The sequence below is a fragment of the Salmo salar genome, chromosome 07 (assembly GCF_965601325.2).
Source record: "Salmo salar chromosome 07, fSalSal1, whole genome shotgun sequence".
Lineage (NCBI taxonomy): Eukaryota > Metazoa > Chordata > Actinopteri > Salmoniformes > Salmonidae > Salmo > Salmo salar.
Genome location: NC_138297.1, coordinates 3840001 through 3862500, shown reverse-complemented (window position 1 = coordinate 3862500; position 22500 = coordinate 3840001). Strand labels below are relative to the sequence as shown.

The following is a 22500-nucleotide window of genomic DNA, read 5'->3' as shown; positions in this document are numbered from 1 at the left end:
AGAAAGAGGCAGGAAACGGGTATCGAAGAAGAAGAAGAAGAAGAAGACATTATTGTTTACCTTCCTGTGTGTAGCAGAGGACCGTGAGTTCGTTACTGAGATCTCCAGTCCTCCTGACAGGGATCAAAACCTCTCCAACGTCCTCCTCTACCCTGAACTCTAACTGTGGGATAAACACTACTGACTCTACAGAGAGAGAGACAGAGAGAGAGAGAGAGAGAGAGAGAGAGAGAGAGAGAGAGAGGGAGGGAGAGAGACAGAGAGAGAGAGAGAGGGAGGGATTGAGAGAGAGAGAGAGAGAGGGAGGGAAGGAGAGAGAGAGAGAGAGAGAGGGGGGGAGGGAGGGAAGGAGAGAGAGAGAGAGAGAGAGAGAGAGAGAGAGAGAGAGAGAGAGAGAGAGAGGGGGGGAGGGAAGGAGAGAGAGAGAGAGAGAGAGAGAGGGGAGGGAAGGAGAGAGAGAGAGAGAGAGACGAGAGGGGGAGGGAAGGAGAGAGAGAGAGAGGGAGGGAGCGAGAGAGAGAGAGAAAGAGAGGGAGAGAGAGAGGGAGAGAGAGAGAGAGACACACACAGGCAGTATTTTATATCGTTAGCAGCTAGTAAAGCTGGAAGGTTAAGGACGGAGGTTAAGACACCATCACAATCTATCATTGTCAATAATAATAATGTGATCATGATCAATAATGTATTGACGAACTGATATTGTATTGATAATCAATAAGTCTTCCCTACCGTCCTCGGGGTCTAGTATCTCCACGGTAACAGAGCTGGACTGTCCTATCAGCGCCATCACAGGCTCAGACAGGACCAATCGGAAGCTTTCGGAACCCTCGTACACCTGGTCGTCATGGATACGCAGCCGCCAGACGGCCCGGGTCTGACCGGGGTTGAACTGCACCTGTTTCGGGGGCGAGGCGTGGTAGTCCTGCCCTCTCTCCGTTGTGATGTCATGCAGGCTGACAGCTGGTTTTAGTGATGAAAGGTATTTGTCATGAATCGATCAGAGGCGCATTTCAACAAGGGAAATAGTTCACAAACGTTATCATATTCCATTTGTTTTGTGTTAGCCGCAAACCTTAGCTCACTTTTATTTATTTTTAATAATAAATATAAATATAGGACAAAACACACATCACAGCAAGAGAGACAACACAACACGATATACAGAGAGACCTAAGACAACAACAGCATGGCAGCAACACAACATGACAACAACATGGTAGCAACACAACATGGTAGCAACACAACATGACAACAACATGACAACACAACATGGTAGAAACACAACATGACAACAGCATGGTAGCAACACAACATAGCAACACAACATGACAACACAGCATGGTAGCAACACAACATAGCAACACAACATGACAACACAGCATGGTAGCAACACAACATGGTAGAACACAGCATGACAACACAACATGACAGCACAGCATGACAACACAACATGGTAGCAACACAATAACACAACATGGTAGAAACACAACATGACAACACAACATGACAACACAACATGACAACACAACATGGTAGCAACACAACATGGTAGAAACACAACATGGTAGAAACACAGCATGACAACACAACATGGTAGAAACACAACATAGCAACACAACATGACATGACAACACAACATAGCAACACAACATAGCAACACAACATGACAACACAACATTGCAACACAACATGGTAGCAACACAACATAGCAACACAACATGGTAGCAACACAACATAGCAACACAACATGACAACACAGCATGGTAGAAACACAACATAGCAACACAACATGACAACACAGCATGGTAGCAACACAACATGACAACACAGCATGGTAGACACACCATGAAAACAGCATGGTAGCAACACAACTTAAAAAAAAAAAATCTCAGGGAGTGGGGGTAACAGCCCAGGGTCACCATTGTCCAGCGCCCCGGGAGGAATTGGGGTTAAGTGCCTTGCACAAGGCCACAGCGACAGAATTTTTTTTTTTAAGTTGTAGGCTGTCGCTGTGGCCTTGAGCAAGGCACTTAACCCCAATTCCTCCCGGGGCGCTGGACAATGATGAACCTCTGGTGACCCTGGGCTGTTACCCCCACTCCCTGCTGGTGTCTCAGAGGGAGTTGGGTTATGGTGGCCCTGGGCTGTTACCCCCCACTCCCTGCTGGTGTCTCAGAGGGAGTTGGGTTATGGTGGCCCTGGGCTGTTACCCCCCACTCCCTGCTGGTGTCTCAGAGGGAGTTGGGTTATGGTGGCCCTGGGCTGTTACCCCCCACTCCCTGCTGGTGTCTCAGAGGGAGTTGGGTTATGGTGGCCCTGGGCTGTTACCCCCCACTCCCTGCTGGTGTCTCAGAGGGAGTTGGGTTATGGTGGCCCTGGGCTGTTACCCCCCACTCCCTGCTGGTGTCTCAGAGGGAGTTGGGTTATGGTGGCCCTGGGCTGTTACCCCCACTCCCTGCTGGTGTCTCAGAGGGAGTTGGGTTATGGTGGCCCTGGGCTGTTACCCCCACTCCCTGCTGGTGTCTCAGAGGGAGTTGGGTTATGGTGGCCCTGGGCTGTTACCCCCACTCCCTGCTGGTGTCTCAGAGGGAGTTGGGTTATGGTGGCCCTGGGCTGTTACCCCCCACTCCCTGCTGGTGTCTCAGAGGGAGTTGGGTTATGGTGGCCCTGGGCTGTTACCCCCCACTCCCTGCTGGTGTCTCAGAGGGAGTTGGGTTATGGTGGCCCTGGGCTGTTACCCCCCACTCCCTGCTGGTGTCTCAGAGGGAGTTGGGTTATGGTGGCCCTGGGCTGTTACCCCCCACTCCCTGCTGGTGTCTCAGAGGGAGTTGGGTTATGGTGGCCCTGGGCTGTTACCCCCCACTCCCTGCTGGTGTCTCAGAGGGAGTTGGGTTATGGTGGCCCTGGGCTGTTACCCCCCACTCCCTGCTGGTGTCTCAGAGGGAGTTGGGTTATGGTGGCCCTGGGCTGTTACCCCCCACTCCCTGCTGGTGTCTCAGAGGGAGTTGGGTTATGGTGGCCCTGGGCTGTTACCCCCACTCCCTGCTGGTGTCTCAGAGGGAGTTGGGTTATGGTGGCCCTGGGCTGTTACCCCCACTCCCTGCTGGTGTCTCAGAGGGAGTTGGATTATGGTGACCCTGGGCTGTTACCCCCCACTCCCTGCTGGTGTCTCAGAGGGAGTTGGGTTATGGTGGCCCTGGGCTGTTACCCCCCACTCCCTGCTGGTGTCTCAGAGGGAGTTGGGTTATGGTGACCCTGGGCTGTTACCCCCCACTCCCTGCTGGTGTCTCAGGAGGAGTTGGGTTATGCAAGAAACACTCACAACAGGATAAATATAACCACTTCCCAAAGTATTACTATAAATGTATATTATTAGCGGTTGTGTGTTTGCTGGGGTGCTGTTACTACAACGTTGTGTGGTAGTTGTGTGTTTGCTGGGGTGCTGTTACTACAACGTTGTGTGGTGGTTGTGTGTTTATGCTGGGGTGCTGCTACTACAACGTTGTGTGGTAGTTGTGCGTTTATGCTGGGGTGATGCTACTACAACGTTGTGTGTTTGCTGGGGTGATGCTACTACAACGTTGTGTGGTGGTTGTGTGTTTGCTGGGGTGCTGCTACTACAACGTTGTGTGGTGGTCATGTGTTTGCTGGGGTGCTGCTACTACAACGTTGTGTGGTGGTCGTGTGTTTGCTGGGGTGCTGCTACTACAACGTTGTGTGGTGGTTGTGTGTTTGCTGGGGTGATGCTACCACAACGTTGTGTGGTGGTTGTGTGTTTGCTGGGGTGCTGCTACTACAACGTTGTGTGGTGGTTGTGTGTTTGCTGGGGTGATGCTACCACAACGTTGTGTGGTGGTTGTGTGTTTGCTGGGGTGCTGCTACTACAACGTTGTGTGGTGGTTGTGTGTTTGCTGGGGTGATGCTACCACAACGTTGTGTGGTGGTTGTGTGTTTGCTGGGGTTCTGCTACTACAACGTTGTGTGTTTGCTGGGGTGATGCTACTACAACGTTGTATGGTGGTTGTGTGTTTGCTGGGGTGCTGCTACTACAACGTTGTGTGGTGGTCGTGTGTTTGCTGGGGTGCTGCTACTCACTGACGAAAGACGTCTCCCCCAGATGGCCCCTCCTCCTCAGAGCGACCTCTAGAAACTGGGAGCTCTCCTGCACCGTGTAGAGCCGTGTCTCCATGGAAACCCAGGCCCACTGGACCCGGAATGGCTGCTGGGTCACACGGTTTCCTCCTGGCAAGTGGAGCATTAAATAGCACAGATTGAACAAGGAGCCATGTTTCATCAGATTTGATGAGAGGAAGACCATTCTGCTCATTTTCTCGTCGATGATCTCAATACAGTTTTCTCTTCCCAAAAACCTCAATCTGTTACGAACAGAGTGGACTAAGTTTTGTAGACTTTACCTTTTGGTCAAAGTTTAAAATAATTGTGTTGTTTAGAAGGAGTGCAAAGGCAAACACTTCATAGAGAAGGCCTTGCCTAATGAAAATATCCAAATCCACTATATATACAATAGTGGATTCAGCTATTTCAGCCACACCCGTTGCTGACAGGTGTATAAAATCGAGCACAAAGCCATGCAATCTCCATAGACAAACATTGGCAGTAGAATGGCCTGTACTTAAGAGCTCAGTGACTTTCAACGTGGCACCCGTTCAACTGTAAGAGCTGTTATTGTGAAGTGGAAACGTCTAGGAGCAACAACGGCTTAGCAGCGAAGTGGTAGGCCACACAAGCTCACAGAACGGGACCGTCGAGTGCTGAAGCACGTAGCGATTAAAAATAATCTGTCCTCGGTTGCAACACTCATTACCGAGTTCCAAACTGCCTCTGGAAGCAACGTCAAGCCCAATAACTGTTCATCAGGAGCTTCATGAAATGGGTTTCCATGGCCGAGCAGCTGCACACAAGCCTAAGATCACCATGAGCAATGCCAAGCGTCGGGTGGAGTGGTGTAAATCTCACCGCCATTGGACTCTGGAGCAGTGGAAACACGATCTCTGGAGGGATGAATCACTCTTCACAATCTGGCCGTCGACGGACAAATCTTGGTTTGTCGGATGCCAGGAGAACGCTATCTGCCTACTGTAAAGTGCCAACTGGTTCAGGCCCCTTTGTTCCAGTGAAGGGAAATCTTAAAGCTACAGCATACAATAACATTCTAGATGATTCTGTGCTTCCAACTTTGTGGCAACAGTTTGGAGAAAGCCCTTTCCTGTTTCAGCATGACAATGCCTCTGTGCACAAAGCGAGGTCCATACAGAAAGGTTTTGTCAAGATCGGTGTGGAAGAACTTGACTGGCCTGCACAGAGCCCTGACCTCAACCCCATCGAAGACCTTTGGGATGAATTGGAATGCCGACTGAGAGCCAGGACTAATCGTCCAACATCAGTGCCCGACCTCAATAATGCTCTTGTGGCTGAATGGAAGCAAGTCCCCGCAGCAATGTTCCAACATCTAGTGGGAAGCCTTCCCAGAAGAGAGGAGGCTGTTATAGCAGCAATGTACCAACATCTAGTGGAAAGCCTTCCCAGAAGAGTGGAGGCTGTTATAGCAGCAATGATCCAACATCTAGTGGAAAGCCTTCCCAGAAGAGAGGAGGCTGTTATAGCAGCAATGTTCCAACATCTAGTGGAAAGCCTTCCCAGAAGAGAGGAGGCTGTTATAGCAGCAATGTACCAACATCTAGTGGAAAGCCTTCCCAGAAGAGTGGAGGCTGTTATAGCAGCAATGTACCAACATCTAGTGGAAAGCCTTCCCAGAAGAGTGGAGGCTGTTATAGCAGCAATGTTCCAACATCTAGTGGAAAGCCTTCCCAGAAGAGAGGAGGCTGTTATAGCAGCAATGTTCCAACATCTAGTGGAAAGCCTTCCCAGAAGAGAGGAGGCTGTTATAGCAGCAATGTTCCAACATCTAGTGGAAAGCCTTCCCAGAAGAGTGGAGGCTTTTATAACAGCAAATGGGAGACCAACTCCATATTAATACCCATGATTTTGGAATGAGATGTTGGACGAGCAGCTGTCCACATACTTTTTGGTCATGTAGTCTACACGCTAGAATTCGCCAATAGGATCTTGCTAGCTCGTGCTTGGCTCCACCCACCTCCTTGCTTGTTCTGCCCATTGGAAACTACAGGCTGTGGTTCTATCTTGGGTTAATAAAAAAAAATAAAAAATACATATTTGATAATAACAGAGGACACCATGCATTAGAACCAAAATGGCTGTTGTTTCAGTCTACTGACTTGCCTAGTTTAAATAAAGGTAAAATGTATCTCTCTGTCTCTCTCTTTGTCTAACTAAGGTCAGAGACTGCTGAGAGGTTCAAATCAACATTACACCAGGGTCCCAACAGCTGTTTAAATAACAAAGAGTTGATGTTGGTTATTTGCTCTTCTCAATGAGGTACAAAAGCTGCAAAGAACGCAACATTCTTTACAAACTGGTCTCATTTTGGGCAACAAACAAGAACAAAAAAAAAAAAAAAAAAACACTAATAGAATCAACTATTGAAGAGCTGAAAGACGACCAGAACCCACTGGATTCTCCAATTACCTTGAATGAGCTAGAGAGAGAGGTAGAGAGAGAGGTAGAGAGAGAGAGAGAGAGAGAGAGAGAGAGAGAGGTAGAGAGAGAGGTAGAGAGAGAGGTAGAGAGAGAGGTAGAGAGAGAGAGGTAGAGAGAGAGAGGTAGAGAGAGAGATGAACTGAAAGACTACCAGAACACACTGGATTCTCCAATTACATTGAATGAACTACAGGACAAAATACAAACCTTCCAACCCAAAAAGGCCTGTGGTGTTGATGGTATCCTAAATGAAATGATAAAATATACAGACCACAAATTCCAATTGGCTATGCTTCAACTCTTTAACATCATCCTCAGCTCTGGCATCTTCCCCAATATTTGGAACCAAGGACTGATCACCCCAATCCACAAAAGTGGAGACAAATTTGACCCCAATAACTACCATGGGATATACGTCAACAGAAACCTTGGGGAAATCCTCTGCATTATCATTAACAGCAGACTCGTACATTTCCTCAGTTGAAAACAATGTACTGAGCAAATGTCAAATTGGCTTTTTACCAAATTACCGTACGACAGACCACGTATTCACCCTGCACACCCTAACTGACAAACAAACAAACCAAACCAAAGGTAAAGTCTCCTCATTATTTGTTGATTTCTAAAAGGCTTTTGACTCAATTTAGCATGAGAGTCTGCTTTACAAATTGATGGGAAGTGGTGTTGGGGGAAAAAATATATGACATTTTAATCCATGTACACATACAACAAGTGTGCGGTTAAAATTGACAAAAAACACCCATTTCTTCCCACAGGGCCGTGGGGTGAGACAGGGATGCAGCTTAAGCCCCACCCTCTTCAACATATATATAATGAATTGGCGACGGCACTAGAACAGTCTGCAGCACCCGGCCCTCACCCTACTAGAATCTGAAGTCAAACGTCTACTGTTTGCTGATGATCTGGTGCTTCTGTCCCCAACCAAGGAGGAGAGAGAGAGAGAAAGAGAGAAAGAGAGAGCGAGAGAGCGAGAGAGAGAGAGAGAGAGAGAGAGAGACCTTACCGTTGTATTGGACGGTGAAGTGGAACACATCACTGGTAGAGTTGACCGTAGCAGGAAGAATATAACAGATCCTCCTCTGGTCGATATCATCTGACAGAGAGGAAGTGAGGTCTGAATATCAACTACACTTTATTTCCCCACCTTCCCTGAGTCAATCAAAACTTAACCTCCCAAAATATAACTCCAAACCGGTGCGGTTCGCCCACGGAAAACATTGATCATGGAGTACAAAAGCAATATACACGAGTCAGATATAAAATCTCCAGTCGTCCTGGACTTACCCTGAGTGAAGGAGGTGACACTGCCGTTACCCAGGGCTGTGTTGACGATGACCCCCCAGCGCGGTGCCTCTGACACCCAGAAGGTGATGTCCCGCCTGGGCTGGACTCGCTCCTTGGTCCCCTGGCCCCTCCGGTCCTCTTGGTTCTCCACCCTCAGCACCTTACTGGTGAACAGCAGCCCAAGCTGTCCTGTATAGATAGGGTGTAGTCTACATGCTGTCCTGTATAGATAGGGTGTAGTCTACATGCTGTCCTGTATAGATAGGGTGTAGTCTACATGCTGTCCTGTATAGATAGGGTGTAGTCTAGTAATACACTGTCCTGTATAGATAGGGTGTAGTCTACATGCTGTCCTGTATAGATAGGGTGTAGTCTAGTAATACACTGTCCTGTATAGATAGGGTGTAGTCTACATGCTGTCCTGTATAGATAGGGTGTAGTCTACATGCTGTCCTGTATAGATAGGGTGTAGTCTACTAATACACTGTCCTGTATAGATAGGGTGTAGTCTACTAATACACTGTCCTGTATAGACAGGGTGTAGTCTACATGCTGTCCTGTATAGATAGGGTGTAGTCTACTAATACACTGTCCTGTATAGATAGGGTGTAGTCTACACGCTGTCCTGTATAGATAGGGTGTAGTCTAGTAATACACTGTCCTGTATAGATAGGGTGTAGTCTACTAATACACTGTCCTGTATAGATAGGGTGTAGTCTACTAATACACTGTCCTGTATAGACAGGGTGTAGTCTACATGCTGTCCTGTATAGATAGGGTGTAGTCTACTAATACACTGTCCTGTATAGATAGGGTGTAGTCTACACGCTGTCCTGTATAGATAGGGTGTAGTCTAGTAATACACTGTCCTGTATAGATAGGGTGTAGTCTACTAATACACTGTCCTGTATAGATAGGGTGTAGTCTACTAATACACTGTCCTGTATAGATAGGGTGTAGTCTACATGCTGTCCTGTATAGATAGGGTGTAGTCTGCTAATACACGCTGTCCGGTATAGATAGGGTGTAGTCTACATGCTGTCCTGAATAGATAGGGCGTAGTCTAGTCATACACTGTCCTGTATAGATAGGGTGTAGTCTACAAATACACTGACCTGTATAGATAGGGTGTAGTCTAGTAATACACTGTCCTGTATAGATAGGGTGTAGTCTACTAATACACTGACCTGTATAGATAGGGTGTAGTCTACTAATACACTGTCCTGTATAGATAGGGTGTAGTCTACATGCTGTCCTGTATAGATAGGGTGTAGTCTGCTAATACACGCTGTCCTGTATAGATAGGGTGTAGTCTACTAATACACTGTCCTGTATAGATAGGGTGTAGTCTACACGCTGTCCTGTATAGATAGGGTGTAGTCTACACGCTGTCCTGTATAGATAGGGTGTGGTCTAGTAATACACGCTGTCCTGTATAGATAGGGTGTAGTCTACATGCTGTCCTGTATAGATAGGGTGTAGTCTACTAATACACTGTCCTGTATAGATAGGGTGTAGTCTACATGCTGTCCTGTATAGATAGGGTGTAGTCTACATGCTGTCCTGTATAGATAGGGTGTAGTCTACATGCTGTCCTGTATAGATAGGGTGTAGTCTACACGCTGTCCTGTATAGATAGGGTGTAGTCTAGTAACACACTGTCCTGTATAGATAGGGTGTAGTCTACTAATACACTGTCCTGTATAGATAGGGTGTAGTCTGCTAATACACTGTCCTGTATAGATAGGGTGTAGTCTACTCATACACTGTCCTGTATAGATAGGGTGTAGTCTACACACTGTCCTGTATAGATAGGGTGTAGTCTACATGCTGTCCTGTATAGATAGGGTATAGTCTACACACTGTCTTGTATAGATAGGGTGTAGTCTACTCATACACTGTCCTGTATAGATAGGGTGTAGTCTACATGCTGTCCTGTATAGATAGGGTGTAGTCTACTCATACACTGTCCTGTATAGATAGGGTGTAGTCTACATGCTGTCCTGTATAGATAGGGTGTAGTCTGCTAATACACGCTGTCCTGTATAGATAGGGTGTAGTCTACTAATACACTGTCCTGTATAGATAGGGTGTAGTCTACATGCTGTCCTGTATAGATAGGGTGTAGTCTACACGCTGTCCTGTATAGATAGGGTGTAGTCTACTAATACAAGCTGTCCTGTATAGATAGGGTGTAGTCTACATGCTGTCCTGTATAGATAGGGTGTAGTCTACATGCTGTCCTGTATAGATAGGGTGTAGTCTACTAATACAAGCTGTCCTGTATAGATAGGGTGTAGTCTACATGCTGTCCTGTATAGATAGGGTGTAGTCTACACGCTGTCCTGTATAGATAGGGTGTAGTCTACTAATACAAGCTGTCCTGTATAGATAGGGTGTAGTCTACATGCTGTCCTGTATAGATAGGGTGTAGTCTACATGCTGTCCTGTATAGATAGGGTGTAGTCTACTAATACAAGCTGTCCTGTATAGATAGGGTGTAGTCTACATGCTGTCCTGTATAGATAGGGTGTAGTCTACATGCTGTCCTGTATAGATAGGGTGTAGTCTACACGCTGTCCTGTATAGATAGGGTGTAGTCTACTAATACACTGTTCTGTATAGATAGGGTGTAGTCTACATGCTGTCCTGTATAGATAGGGTGTAGTCTACATGCTGTCCTGTATAGATAGGGAGTAGTCTACTAATACAAGCTGTCCTGTATAGATAGGGTGTAGTCTACATGCTGTCCTGTATAGATAGGGTGTAGTCTACACGCTGTCCTGTATAGATAGGGTGTAGTCTACTAATACACTGTCCTGTATAGATAGGGTGTAGTCTACATGCTGTCCTGTATAGATAGGGTGTAGTCTACATGCTGTCCTGTATAGATAGGGTGTAGTCTACTAATACACTGTCCTGTATAGATAGGGTGTAGTCTACATGCTGTCCTGTATAGATAGGGTGTAGTCTACTAATACACTGTCCTGTATAGATAGGGTGTAGTCTACATGCTGTCCTGTATAGATAGGGTGTAGTCTACATGCTGTCCTGTATAGATAGGGTGTAGTCTACTAATACACTGTCCTGTATAGATAGGGTGTAGTCTAGTAATACATACGGCCACTTAGTAAGAGATAGAACATCAAAAAAAGCTACTTATCCAAGATAGTGTTGCAAAAATGTAGATAACTTTACTGCTTTTTTTCATCCTGATTCATGGAATCTTTCAACTGGGATTTGTGGAAAAACTGGGAATTTTTGGTGGAAATTTCCAGGATTTTACAATCATAACACAATATGAAAAGAGTTTACCTGTATGTAGAACCTTCAGGGTCGAAACAGGCTTGTCCACTAAGACCCGCGGTCCGGTACGGTCGACCACGTTAACCTGTATCTCCAGTTTCTGCGGTCGGACCGTGACGTGACCTGTCTCCGGGTAGACGTAGAACTCGTCGTGCGTTCCATCGGTCACGGTAAACAGGAAACTGTCACGTCGGTTCGTTGATGTTCCGTCGTGTTTGTAACAGACCAGGTTCTCCATCAGATCCAGCTTGGTGAACGTCGTGGCAACGCGGGTCCCGTTGTAGAGCAGACGGCCGTGGAGAGGTTGTTGGGTCACGGTGAAGATTAACTGACCAGCTGGAGTGTCTCTGTCCTTCACACTCAGCTCAAACGGAGTGACCAGCTTGGTCTCACCGGCGACCAGGACCAACCTACAATAATGATAATAATAGATAGGCAGGCAGGCAGGCAGGCAGGCAGGCAGGCAGGCAGACAGACAGACAGACAGACAGACAGACAGACAGACAGACAGACAGACAGACAGACAGACAGACAGACAGACAGACAGACAGACAGACAGACAGACAGACAGACAGACAGACAGACAGACAGACAGACAGACAGACAGACAGACAGACACATAGATACATAGATACATAGATACATAGATACATAGATACATAGATACATAGATAGATAGATAACCTGTGAATGGTCAGGACAGGCTTCTTGTTGTCAACGTCCGTGATGGAGACTCTGAACGTCCGGTAGACCACGTTACGCCCGTCTGTGATCTGGAACAGAAGAGAGAAACGTGCGATGACACCTAAAAACATAGAACATGTGTGTCTACAGTATCTAACAACATAAAAATACTTCACATTTATACCACTGTTAAGTTGCAATCAATCAATCTATCTATCGATCTGCCAGTTAATCAATAGAAGAAGAAATCGAAGCTCCTCTGACCTGGAACTGGAAGTTGTCCATCCTGGCTTCGTCCTCCGCCGTGTGAACATAGAACACCTTACTCCCCGCCAGCTGGAGCTGTGTAAACGTCGTGACGGCGACGCCGGGCCGGTCCGTGACCTCTAAACGACCTCTGGCAGGGTCACGGGTCAGGGTAAAGGTCAGGCGCTCGTCGGGGGAGTTGAGGTCGGAGGTACTGAGGAGGTCTGTGGTGAGGAGCGCCCGCCCTCCCTCTTTTAACGACACGCCCCTATTCACCACGACAACCGGGAACACCGCGTCCACCCCTCCGACCGTCACGTAGAAGTACCGGTCGATTAAAGGGTTCGCGGCGTCGGTGACGTCGAACTTGATGAGGTCACGAACTCCTCCGAGCCCAGTGTGAAGGTAGTGGATCAGACCAGAGTCGAGGTCGCCCTGGGTAAAGTTCATACCCACCGTTATATTTACTAAAGCCTTTTGTGAAGCGACTAAACCTGAGGAAGGGATGTAAGAGAGAAGTGTCAAAAAAAACAAGGCTGGGTCTGAAATGGGCCCTGGTCAAGGGTAGTGCACTAGATAGGGGATAGCATTTGAAATGCGGGCCAAGAGTAATCAGTTGTTGTAGAGTAAATTACAGTTTTCTTCCGATCTTCCTACTCTAACATGGTTTGCTTTCAGATCACCTTGTCATTACTTCTATTTAATGTTATTTTGTACTTCCAATTATAACTGTAATTGACTTTGCTAATATAGTTGAATATTGTATGTACATTTGAATTGTGGGTGTACGTTTTATGTTGTTATTGATCTGAATAATGTTGGTTACTGTCAACTATTGACAATTTAAAATAAAATGTTTGGGGAAAAAAAGGTAGACAGTAAACCTTGATATGAAGCTGGGGACACCAGACGTTGCAGGCAGCCCTGCCCCGGACCCTGGCGAACGATAAACATCAGAGTCGTGTCCTCTGAGTCCAGATCTGTGGCTTTGAGGATCTTATTGGTGAGGACTTTCCATCCACTGAACTCCACCTCCAGCCCATTGTTGATCGCCAGGCGAGGGGTCTCGTCGTCGACCGGTATCACCGTGACGATGACTTTCTTCTCTACGACGTGTTTCCCGTCCGTTACTTTCACCGAGAAGTTGTCGTGTCTTGTCTCAGAACCATCGTGCTCGTAGACGATGGTGGAACCGGTTCGGATCTGATCCAAGCTGAACGTCACGACGATAACGGTCCCTGTCGCCAGGTGCTGGACGATCTTCCCGTGTTTGGGAGGAACCACGACCTCGAATTCCAGAACATCCCCCGGTACGTCGAGGTCGACCACATTGAGGATCGGAACGTCGACCGTGAGGCTCATCCCTTCCATGACCACGAAGTCTCGCGTGAACACCTGAGGCTCCTCGTCATTGTCTGGGAAGATCACAAAGGTCAAAATGCTGATATCTGATTGGTTGATTCCGTCTGAACACTGGAGCGTCGTCCTGTCCTCGACGGGTTCCGTTCCTTTATGTATACTCTGAACGTAGACGACATTCCCGAGTCGAACGTCTCGGTAGTGGAACGCCGTCACAGCGATTCCCGCTCTGGACTTCTCCGAGCCAGGACTGGGTGAGGTGATCTCTAAGTATCCGAATGTCGGCTGGACCAGGATGGTACAGAGAACAACGTCAACGGCAGTGTCAGAGTCCTCTACTCTGATGTTCTCTACTGTTACCACCTTCTTCTGTCCTTCCGTGACCTTTAACAGATCCCCGACGAGAAGTATGGGTGGAACGCTGTCAACAGGAAGTATCGACACCTGAACTTTGACCTTCTGAATGACCCTGTTGCCCCTGGAGATCCACGGACCAATCACGGTGAGCGTGAAGGTGTCGTTGTGTTTCCCAGGTCCAACCTCGCCGCTGGTGTGGACATAGGTCACGCGGCCGTCGATGATGTCACGCAGCGTCAGCCTATCGGAGGGCACGCCCTGCACCCGGATGACCCCGAAGCGAGGAGGTTGTTCGATGAGAAAGGCGAGGTCATCAACGCGCATCCTGCCGCTAACCTGGACTTCGTCTCCTGTGATTTGAATCTGTCCGTTCTCGTTCACTTCTACGATTATATGTAGTTCTCCCGGTGTTGGAGGTGCCGTCGGTGGCGTTGCCACGACAGCCGGAGTAACAATGTTGATTCTGATCGTCATGGGAACCTTGTGGTATCCATCGCTAACGTCCACTTTTACAACATCACTTCCTGGACCGTTACCACGGTGAATGTACACTACCACACCCCTGTGGATGTATGCTAGGGTGAAATTGTTCCAAACGGACAGGTCTACGCCAGCACATCTCAGAACACCAAACTTTGGAACCTGGGTCACGATGAACGTGATATTATCAGCACTCGTATCCTGATCTGTTGCATCCAACACATCCTTAGTGAACACATAAGTATCTTTTACATTGATGTTGAGGTTGACACCAGTATTGGTGACTGGGGGTTTGTTGTCCACTGGCTGTAGGTTGATAGTAAAAACACCATTCACAGAGTGTCCTATTGTATCTTTCACAATAAAGGTGAACCGGACCACTCTAGGTGTGGTTCCCAGCTCCAGATCTGGTGGTTTATAGGCTACTTTGAGGTGGTTGACCTGTGCCTGGGTGAACTCAGTGACAACAACATTAGGGTTGTCAGTCAGGACGATATGGCCCAGTGGTGTTGGGTTGTTCTGGTCTGTGTTGGTGGGTGGGATAACGATAATATACCTCAGGTCTCTGTCCTCAGAGTCTAGATCCGTGAAACGTAAAGACGTCTTCTGTATCGGAGTGAGTTGGTACTCTTTAACGGTCAGGACAAGAGTGGAACCGGGGAAGGGTTCCGGTGCGAGGTCGTCGACCGGGTGGATTCTGACTAGGAACATGTTGTCGCCTGATTGGTTGGGAGGGACGTTGTCGTCCTGGCAATGGAACACTAATTGGTCAGTGAAGGTGGAGGTGAGACGAGGTCCGGTGTGTTGGTAGAACACCCTACCCTCTGTTATGTCTCGTTGGAGCCATTCGGTGACGACGCATTCGTAGACTCGCTCGGTGGTGTTAAATGTCCATCCAGTGAGGTCCACAGGTGGGTGTGATTGTCTGAGAAACACCTGATAATAATATAATAATAATAATAATACAATGCTTTTCATAAAAGAAGAATCACAAAGCTCCAGACAAAATATAATAATGAAGGCAACATACATTAAGAATCAAGTAACTCACCTGTCCGATGGTCGAGAACGGCGCCACGAGGACGAACTTCACCGTCGAGACTTCGGAATCAACATCCGTCGCACTTAGAACCACTGATGATATCATTTTGGTCTCCTTCCGGGACAGGATCAACCCGGTGTTGACGTGGATGACCGGAGCCTCGTCGTCCATGGCGACAATCGTCACTGGGAACAGGAAGTCGACGTCGAGTCGCCCGTCCGTCATGCGGAACAGGATGTTATCGCTGAACGTTTCAGAACCGTCGTGTTCGTAGACAACCACTCCGCTGTCGAGTTCCGCCGGCGTGAAGAACTTTCGTTGCCGCGGTGACCCGAGAGGCGACCCGAGGACTGTCAGGACGCCGTGTTTACATCCTCGGAGGACGGTGATCCTGACGTCTGATAGGTTGTCTTCGTCGCTGATCCGGAGGTTATGGTTGGACGACAGCGGTCTGGACTGGCCCTTGAACAGCATCTGGGAAGGACAGAGAGAGACAGAGAGAGGCTGATAATGCCAGAGGCCTCATAAGACATTATGTACCTTTGGAAAGTATTCAGACCCCTTGACTTTATCCACATTTTGTTATGTTACTGCCTTATTCTAAAAATTTATTAATTTGTTTTTTTTCCCCTCATCAATCTAAACACAATACTCCATAATGACAAAGCAAAAACATATTTTTAAATATTTTTGCTCATTTATAATAATAAAAAAAAAAGAAATATCACATTTATTGTACATAAATATTCAGACCCTTTACTCAGTACTTTGTAGAAGCACCTTTGGCAGCGACTACAGCCTCAAGTCTTTTTGGGTATGACATTACAAGCTTGGCACACCTGTATCTGGGGAGATTCTCCCATTCTTCTCTGCAGATCCTCTCAAGCTCTGTCAGGTTGGATGGGGAGCGTTGATGCACAGGTCTCTCCAGAGATGTTTGATCGGGTTAAAGTCCGGACTCTGGCTGGGCCGCTCAAGGACATTCAGAGACTTTTCCCGAAGCCACTCCTGTGTTGTCTTGGCTGTGTGCTTAGGGTTGTTGTCCGGTTGGAAGGTGAACCTTCGCCCCAGTCTGAGGTCCTGAGCGCTCTGGAGCAGGTTTTCATCAAGGATCTCTCTGTACTTTGCTCCGTTCATCTTTGCCTCAATCCTGACTAGTCTCCCAGTCCCTGCTGCCGCTGAAAAACATCCCCACAGCGTGATACTGGCACCACCATGCTTCACCATAGGGATGGTGCCAGGTTTCTTCCAGACGTGACGCTTGGCATTCAGGCCCAAGAGCTCAATCTTGGTTTCATCAGACCAGAGAATCTTATTTCTCATGGTTTCAGTCTTTAGGTGCCTTTTGGCAAACTCCATGCGGGCTGTCATGTGCCTTTTACTGAGGAGTGGCTTCCGTCTGGCCACTCTACCAGAAAGGCCTGATTGGTGGAGTGCTGCAGAGATGGTTGTCCTTCTGGAAGGTTCTCCCATCTCCACAGAGGAACTCTAGAGCTCTGTCAGAGTGACCATCGGGTTCTTGGTCACCTGACCAAAGCCCTTCTTCGCCAATTGCTCAGTTTGGCCGGGCGGCCAGCTCTAGGAAGAGTCTTGGTGGTTCCAAACTTCTTCCATTTAAGAATGATGGAGCCCACTGTGTTCTTGGGGACCTTCAACGCTGCAGACATTATTGGTACCCTTCCCATGATCTGTGCCTCGACACAATCCTGTCTCAGAGCTCTACGGACATTTCCTTTGACCTCATGGCTTGGTTTTTGCTGTGACATGCACTGTCAACTGTGGGACCTTATATAGACAGGTGTGTGCCTTTCCAAATCATGTCCAATCAATTGAATTTACCACAGGTGGACTCTAATCAAGTCGTTGAAACATCTCAAGGATGATCAATGGAAACAGGAAGCACCTGAGCTCAATTTCAAGTTTCATAGCAAAGGGTCTGAATACTTATGTAAATAAGGTATTTCAATTTTTTTTATACATTTGCAAACATTTCTAAAAACCAGTTTTCGCTTTGTCATTATGGGGTATTGTGATGTCATTATGGGGTATTGTGATGTCATTATGGGGTATTGTGATGTCATTATGGGGTATTGTGATGTCATTATGGGGTATTGTGTGTAGATTGCTGAATATTTTTTATTTATTTAATCCGTTTTAGAATAAGGCTTTAACGTAACACAATGTGGAAAAAAGTCAAGGGGTCTGAACACTTTGCGTACAATTACACAATTTGATGGCGCATTTGAGTGTGAGCATGTGTGTGTGTGTGTGTGTTTGAGTGTGTGAGTGTGTGTGTGTGTGTGTGTGTGTGTGTGTGTGTGTGTGTGTGTGTGTGTGTGTGTGTGTGTGTGTGTGGTGTGTGTGTGTGTGAGTGTGTGTGTGTGTGTGTGTAGTGTGTGTGTGTGTACCTGTCCAGTATTGCTGGTGACGACAGGAGCCAGTGTATTCATGGGTTTGACTATTATCATGAAGGAAAACTGTTCTGAAGTGACCCCATCTGAATCCACCACCTTCAACTCTACATGGACGATCCTCTCAGAGGGATGAGCAAAATCCTGAGGCAACAATAACTTTATTTACTATGTTCTTACGTACTAACCTAATTTATATTTGACAAATTTTAAATACTTTTGGTCACTACAAAAATATATAAGTCATAAATAACGTAAATTGGAAAATAAACACAATATACAAAAAAATTACTCAAGACTCGCCTCTGCTGGGGGTCTATAGGCGATCTTCAGGTCTTCGACGTCCCGCTGACAGAACGACGTAATTGGCTGGTTCTGGTCGTCCGTGCTGATGATGTCACCCTGGTCTGGAGTCAATGTAGTGAGGATGTCGAAGATGAGGTCATCGGAGGCGGACTCCGCGTCCTCCGCTGCCAACATATCGCTGGTGATGGCCGTCATCACAAACTGGTCCACCTATATAGCGAATAAAAGTTTATTATTTTTTTTTTTTAAATACATAAATAAATATTTCGATCAGAATAGGACAGATCAATGTTATGCAGTTGTATTTTAAACGTGTGTAAAGTACTGTCTTGTTGTTGGGTGATTGTGATATGTGTGTACGTTTTAATAATTGTTTAAATACAAATCATTGACTAAATAAATTGACCGATCAATCACTCAATACATCCATCAATCAATGAGTCAATAACTGGCGTACCTCCATCATCATCATGGAGAGAAAGCTGGGTCTGGGAGGGCTGTTGATGACACGCTCTCTGATCCTGAGAAGAATACATCACACAAGATGATCTCAGAGATGACCCCAGAGATGACCCCAGAGATGACCCCAGAAGTGACCCCAGAAGTGACCCCAGAGATGACCCCAGAGATGAAAAATAGTACCCTATTTTCTAAATACTACCCTATTCTCTACGTAGTACCCTATTCTCTATTTAGTACCCTATTCTCTATTTAGTACCCTATTCTCTACATAGTACCCTATTCTCTAAATACTACCCTATTCTCTATGTAGTACCCTATTCTCTATTTAGTACCCTATTCTCTAAATACTACCCTATTCTCTATGTAGTACCCTATTCTCTATTTAGTACCCTATTCTCTACATAGTACCCTATTCTCTACATAGTACCCTATTCTCTATTTAGTACCCTATTCTCTACATAGTACCCTATTCTCTAAATACTACCCTATTCTCTACGTATTACCCTATTCTCTACGTAGTACCCTATTCTCTATATAGTACCCTATTCTCCACATAGTACCCTATTCTCCAAATTGTACCATATTCTCTAAATACTACCCTATTCTCTACATAGTACCCTATTCTCTACATAGTACCCTATTCTCTAAATACTACCCTATTCTCTACGTATTACCCTATTCTCTACGTAGTACCCTATTCTCTATATAGTACCCTATTCTCCACATAGTACCCTATTCTCCAAATTGTACCATATTCTCTAAATACTACCCTATTCTCTACATAGTACCCTATTCTCTACATAGTACCCTATTCTCTACATAGTACCCTATTCTCTATTTAGTACCCTATTCTCTACATAGTATCCTATTCTCTATTTAGTACCCTATTCTCTATTTAGTACCCTATTCTCTACATAGTACCCTATTCTCTATTTAGTACCCTATTCCCTACATAGTACCCTATTCTCTAAATACTACCCTATTCTCTACGAAGTACCCTATTCTCTATTTAGTACCCTATTCTCTATTTAGTACCCTATTCTCTACATAGTACCATATTCTCTATTTAGTACCCTATTCTCTACATAGTACCCTATTCTCTACATAGTACCCTATTCTCTACATAGTACCCTATTCTCTACGTAGTACCCTATTCTCTATATAGTACCCTATTCTCCACATAGTACCCTATTCTCCAAATTGTACCATATTCTCTAAATACTACCCTATTCTCTATTTTGTACCCTATTCTCTATATAGTACCCTATTCTCCACATACTACCCTATTCTCTATATAGTACCCCATTATCTACATATTACCCTATTCTCCACATAGTACCCTATTCTCTACATAGTACCCTATTCTCCACATAGTGCACCCTATTCCCCATATACTACCCTATTCTCTAAATAGTACCCTATTCTCCACATAGTACCCTATTCTCTACATAGTGCACGCTATTCTCTATATAGTACGCTATTCTCTACATATTACCATATTCTCCACATAGTACCCTATTCTCCACATAGTACCCTATTCTCTACATAGTGTAACCTATTCTCCACATAGTACCCTATTCTCTACATAGTGTACCCTATTCTCCACATAGTACCCTATTCTCCACATAGTACCCTATTCTCTACATAGTGTAACCTATTCTCCACATAGTACCCTATTCTCTACATAGTGCACCCTATTCTCTACATAGTACCCTATTCTCTACATAGTGTACCCTATTCTCCACATAGTACCCTATTCTCCACATAGTACCCTATTCTCTACATAGTACCCTATTCTCCGTAGTACCCTATTCTCTATATAGTACCCTATTCTCCGCATAGTGCACCCTATTCTCTATATAGTACCCTATTCTCTGCCCGACCACTAGTGCACCCTATTCTCTATATAGTACCCTATTCTCTACATAGTGCACCCTATTCTCCACATAGTACCCTATTCTCCACATAGTACCCTATTCTCCGCATAGTGCACCCTATTCTCTATATAGTACCCTATTCTCCACATAGTACCCTATTCTCCTAGTACCCTACCGTACCCTATTCTCCCATAGTCCACCCTATTCTCTATATAGTACCCTATTCTCCGCATAGTGCACCCTATTCTCTATATAGTACCCTATTCTCTACATAGTGCTACCCTATTCTCTAATAGTACCCTATTCTCTACATAGTACCCTATTCTCCGCATAGTGCACCCTATTCTCTATATAGTACCCTATTCTCCGCATAGTGCACCCTATTCTCTACTATAGTACCCGTATTCTCTATATAGTACCCTATTCTCTACATAGTGCACCCTATTCTCTAATAGTACCCTATTCTCTACATAGTGCACCCTATTCTCCACATAGTACCCTATTCTCTATATAGTACCCTATTCTCCGCATAGTGCACCCTATTCTCTATATAGTACCCTATTCTCTAGCCCCATAGTGCACCCTATTCTCTATATAGTACCCTATTCTCTGCATAGTGCACCCTATTCTCTATATAGTACCCTATTCTCTACATAGTGCACCCTATTCTCTATATAGTACCCTATTCTCCACATAGTACCCTATTCTCTACATAGTACCCTATTCTCTACATAGTGCACCCTATTCTCTATATAGTACCCTATTCTCCGCATAGTGCACCCTATTCTCTATATAGTACCCTATTCTCTGCATAGTGCACCCTATTCTCTATATAGTACCCTATTCTCTACATAGTGCACCCTATTCTCTATATAGTACCCTATTCTCTACATAGTACCCTATTCTCTACATAGTGCACCCTATTCTCTATATAGTACCCTATTCTCTACATAGTGCACCCTATTCTCTATATAGTACCCTATTCTCCGCATAGTGCACCCTATTCTCTATATAGTACCCTATTCTCTATATAGTACCCTATTCTCCGCATAGTGCACCCTATTCTCTATATAGTACCCTATTCTCTATATAGTACCCTATTCTCTACATAGTGCACCCTATTCTCTATATAGTACCCTATTCTCTACATAGTGCACCCTATTCTCCACATAGTACCCTATTCTCTATATAGTACCCTATTCTCCGCATAGTGCACCCTATTCTCTATATAGTACCCTATTCTCTATATAGTACCCTATTCTCTATATAGTACCCTATTCTCTATATAGTACCCTATTCTCCGCATAGTGCACCCTATTCTCTATATAGTACCCTATTCTCCACATAGTACCCTATTCTCTATATAGTACCCTATTCTCTACATAGTGCACCCTATTCTCTATATAGTACCCAAAGCCAAAGTTAAAAAACACAAACAATACAAACCTGACTGTGATCAGGAAGTACTCCTGCTGTGTGGCCCTCCCGCGTTTGTCTAGTAACTCTACTAGCATGGGGACGTAGTCGACATGAGGTGAATCGGAGGTAGGGGTCAGTTTATAACGAACATCCATGTTGACGAAAGCATCGCAATCCGTCGGTTGAGCGTCGGTGACGTAATTCAAAAGTGTTCCATGTCTGGGAAAACCTCCCGTACCGATCAGCAAGCTGAGTTTACACTGCGACGCGGATCCGCCGGTACCGAAACTGGACCCTCTGAACGGAATCCCCAAGCTCTGACCACTGATGGCGTTAGAGATCCCGTCCAGCTCGCTCACGATCAGCGGAGTGTTCGTGGTCACGACCTCTCGACCGTTCGCGGTCACCTCGACCTCTAAGGTCAGCGGTATAACCAGCGTGTCCGTCCGCGTGTCATACCTCACCTGTAACCTCACCGTATCCCTGGTAATGACCTTTGACCCGAAATGCATGTACTTCACCTGGCCTTTCTCGAACGAGCACAGGAACTTCTTTGGGGTGAGGGTTCCCGGTATGACGGCACGGTCATAGTCGAAGACCGTGATGTAGCAGCGATCGCCTGGAAGAACTCTTATCACCAGGTCACAGGAAGGGTCCAGGTAGACCC

At 46.0% G+C, this 22500-nt stretch overlaps 1 protein-coding gene across 1 annotated transcript in view; it reads right to left on the bottom strand.

The window, feature by feature from the left end:
- Nucleotides 1-22500, bottom strand: part of LOC106608422 (FRAS1-related extracellular matrix protein 2) — a 66486-nt gene that overhangs the window by 43716 nt on the left and 270 nt on the right. Inside the window, exons 1-14 of the mRNA XM_082977312.1 lie at nucleotides 21861-22500; nucleotides 18533-18596; nucleotides 18073-18285; nucleotides 17767-17913; nucleotides 15368-15832; nucleotides 13032-15252; nucleotides 12139-12614; nucleotides 11875-11963; nucleotides 11200-11600; nucleotides 7885-8073; nucleotides 7604-7693; nucleotides 4096-4242; nucleotides 730-960; nucleotides 61-186 (exon numbers count right to left, since the gene is read on the bottom strand). The exon at nucleotides 21861-22500 is cut by the window's right edge and continues 270 nt beyond it. Of these exons, the coding sequence (XP_082833438.1) occupies nucleotides 61-186; nucleotides 730-960; nucleotides 4096-4242; nucleotides 7604-7693; nucleotides 7885-8073; nucleotides 11200-11600; nucleotides 11875-11963; nucleotides 12139-12614; nucleotides 13032-15252; nucleotides 15368-15832; nucleotides 17767-17913; nucleotides 18073-18285; nucleotides 18533-18596; nucleotides 21861-22500 (5499 nt within the window). The remainder of the gene's footprint in view (nucleotides 1-60; nucleotides 187-729; nucleotides 961-4095; nucleotides 4243-7603; nucleotides 7694-7884; nucleotides 8074-11199; nucleotides 11601-11874; nucleotides 11964-12138; nucleotides 12615-13031; nucleotides 15253-15367; nucleotides 15833-17766; nucleotides 17914-18072; nucleotides 18286-18532; nucleotides 18597-21860) is intronic.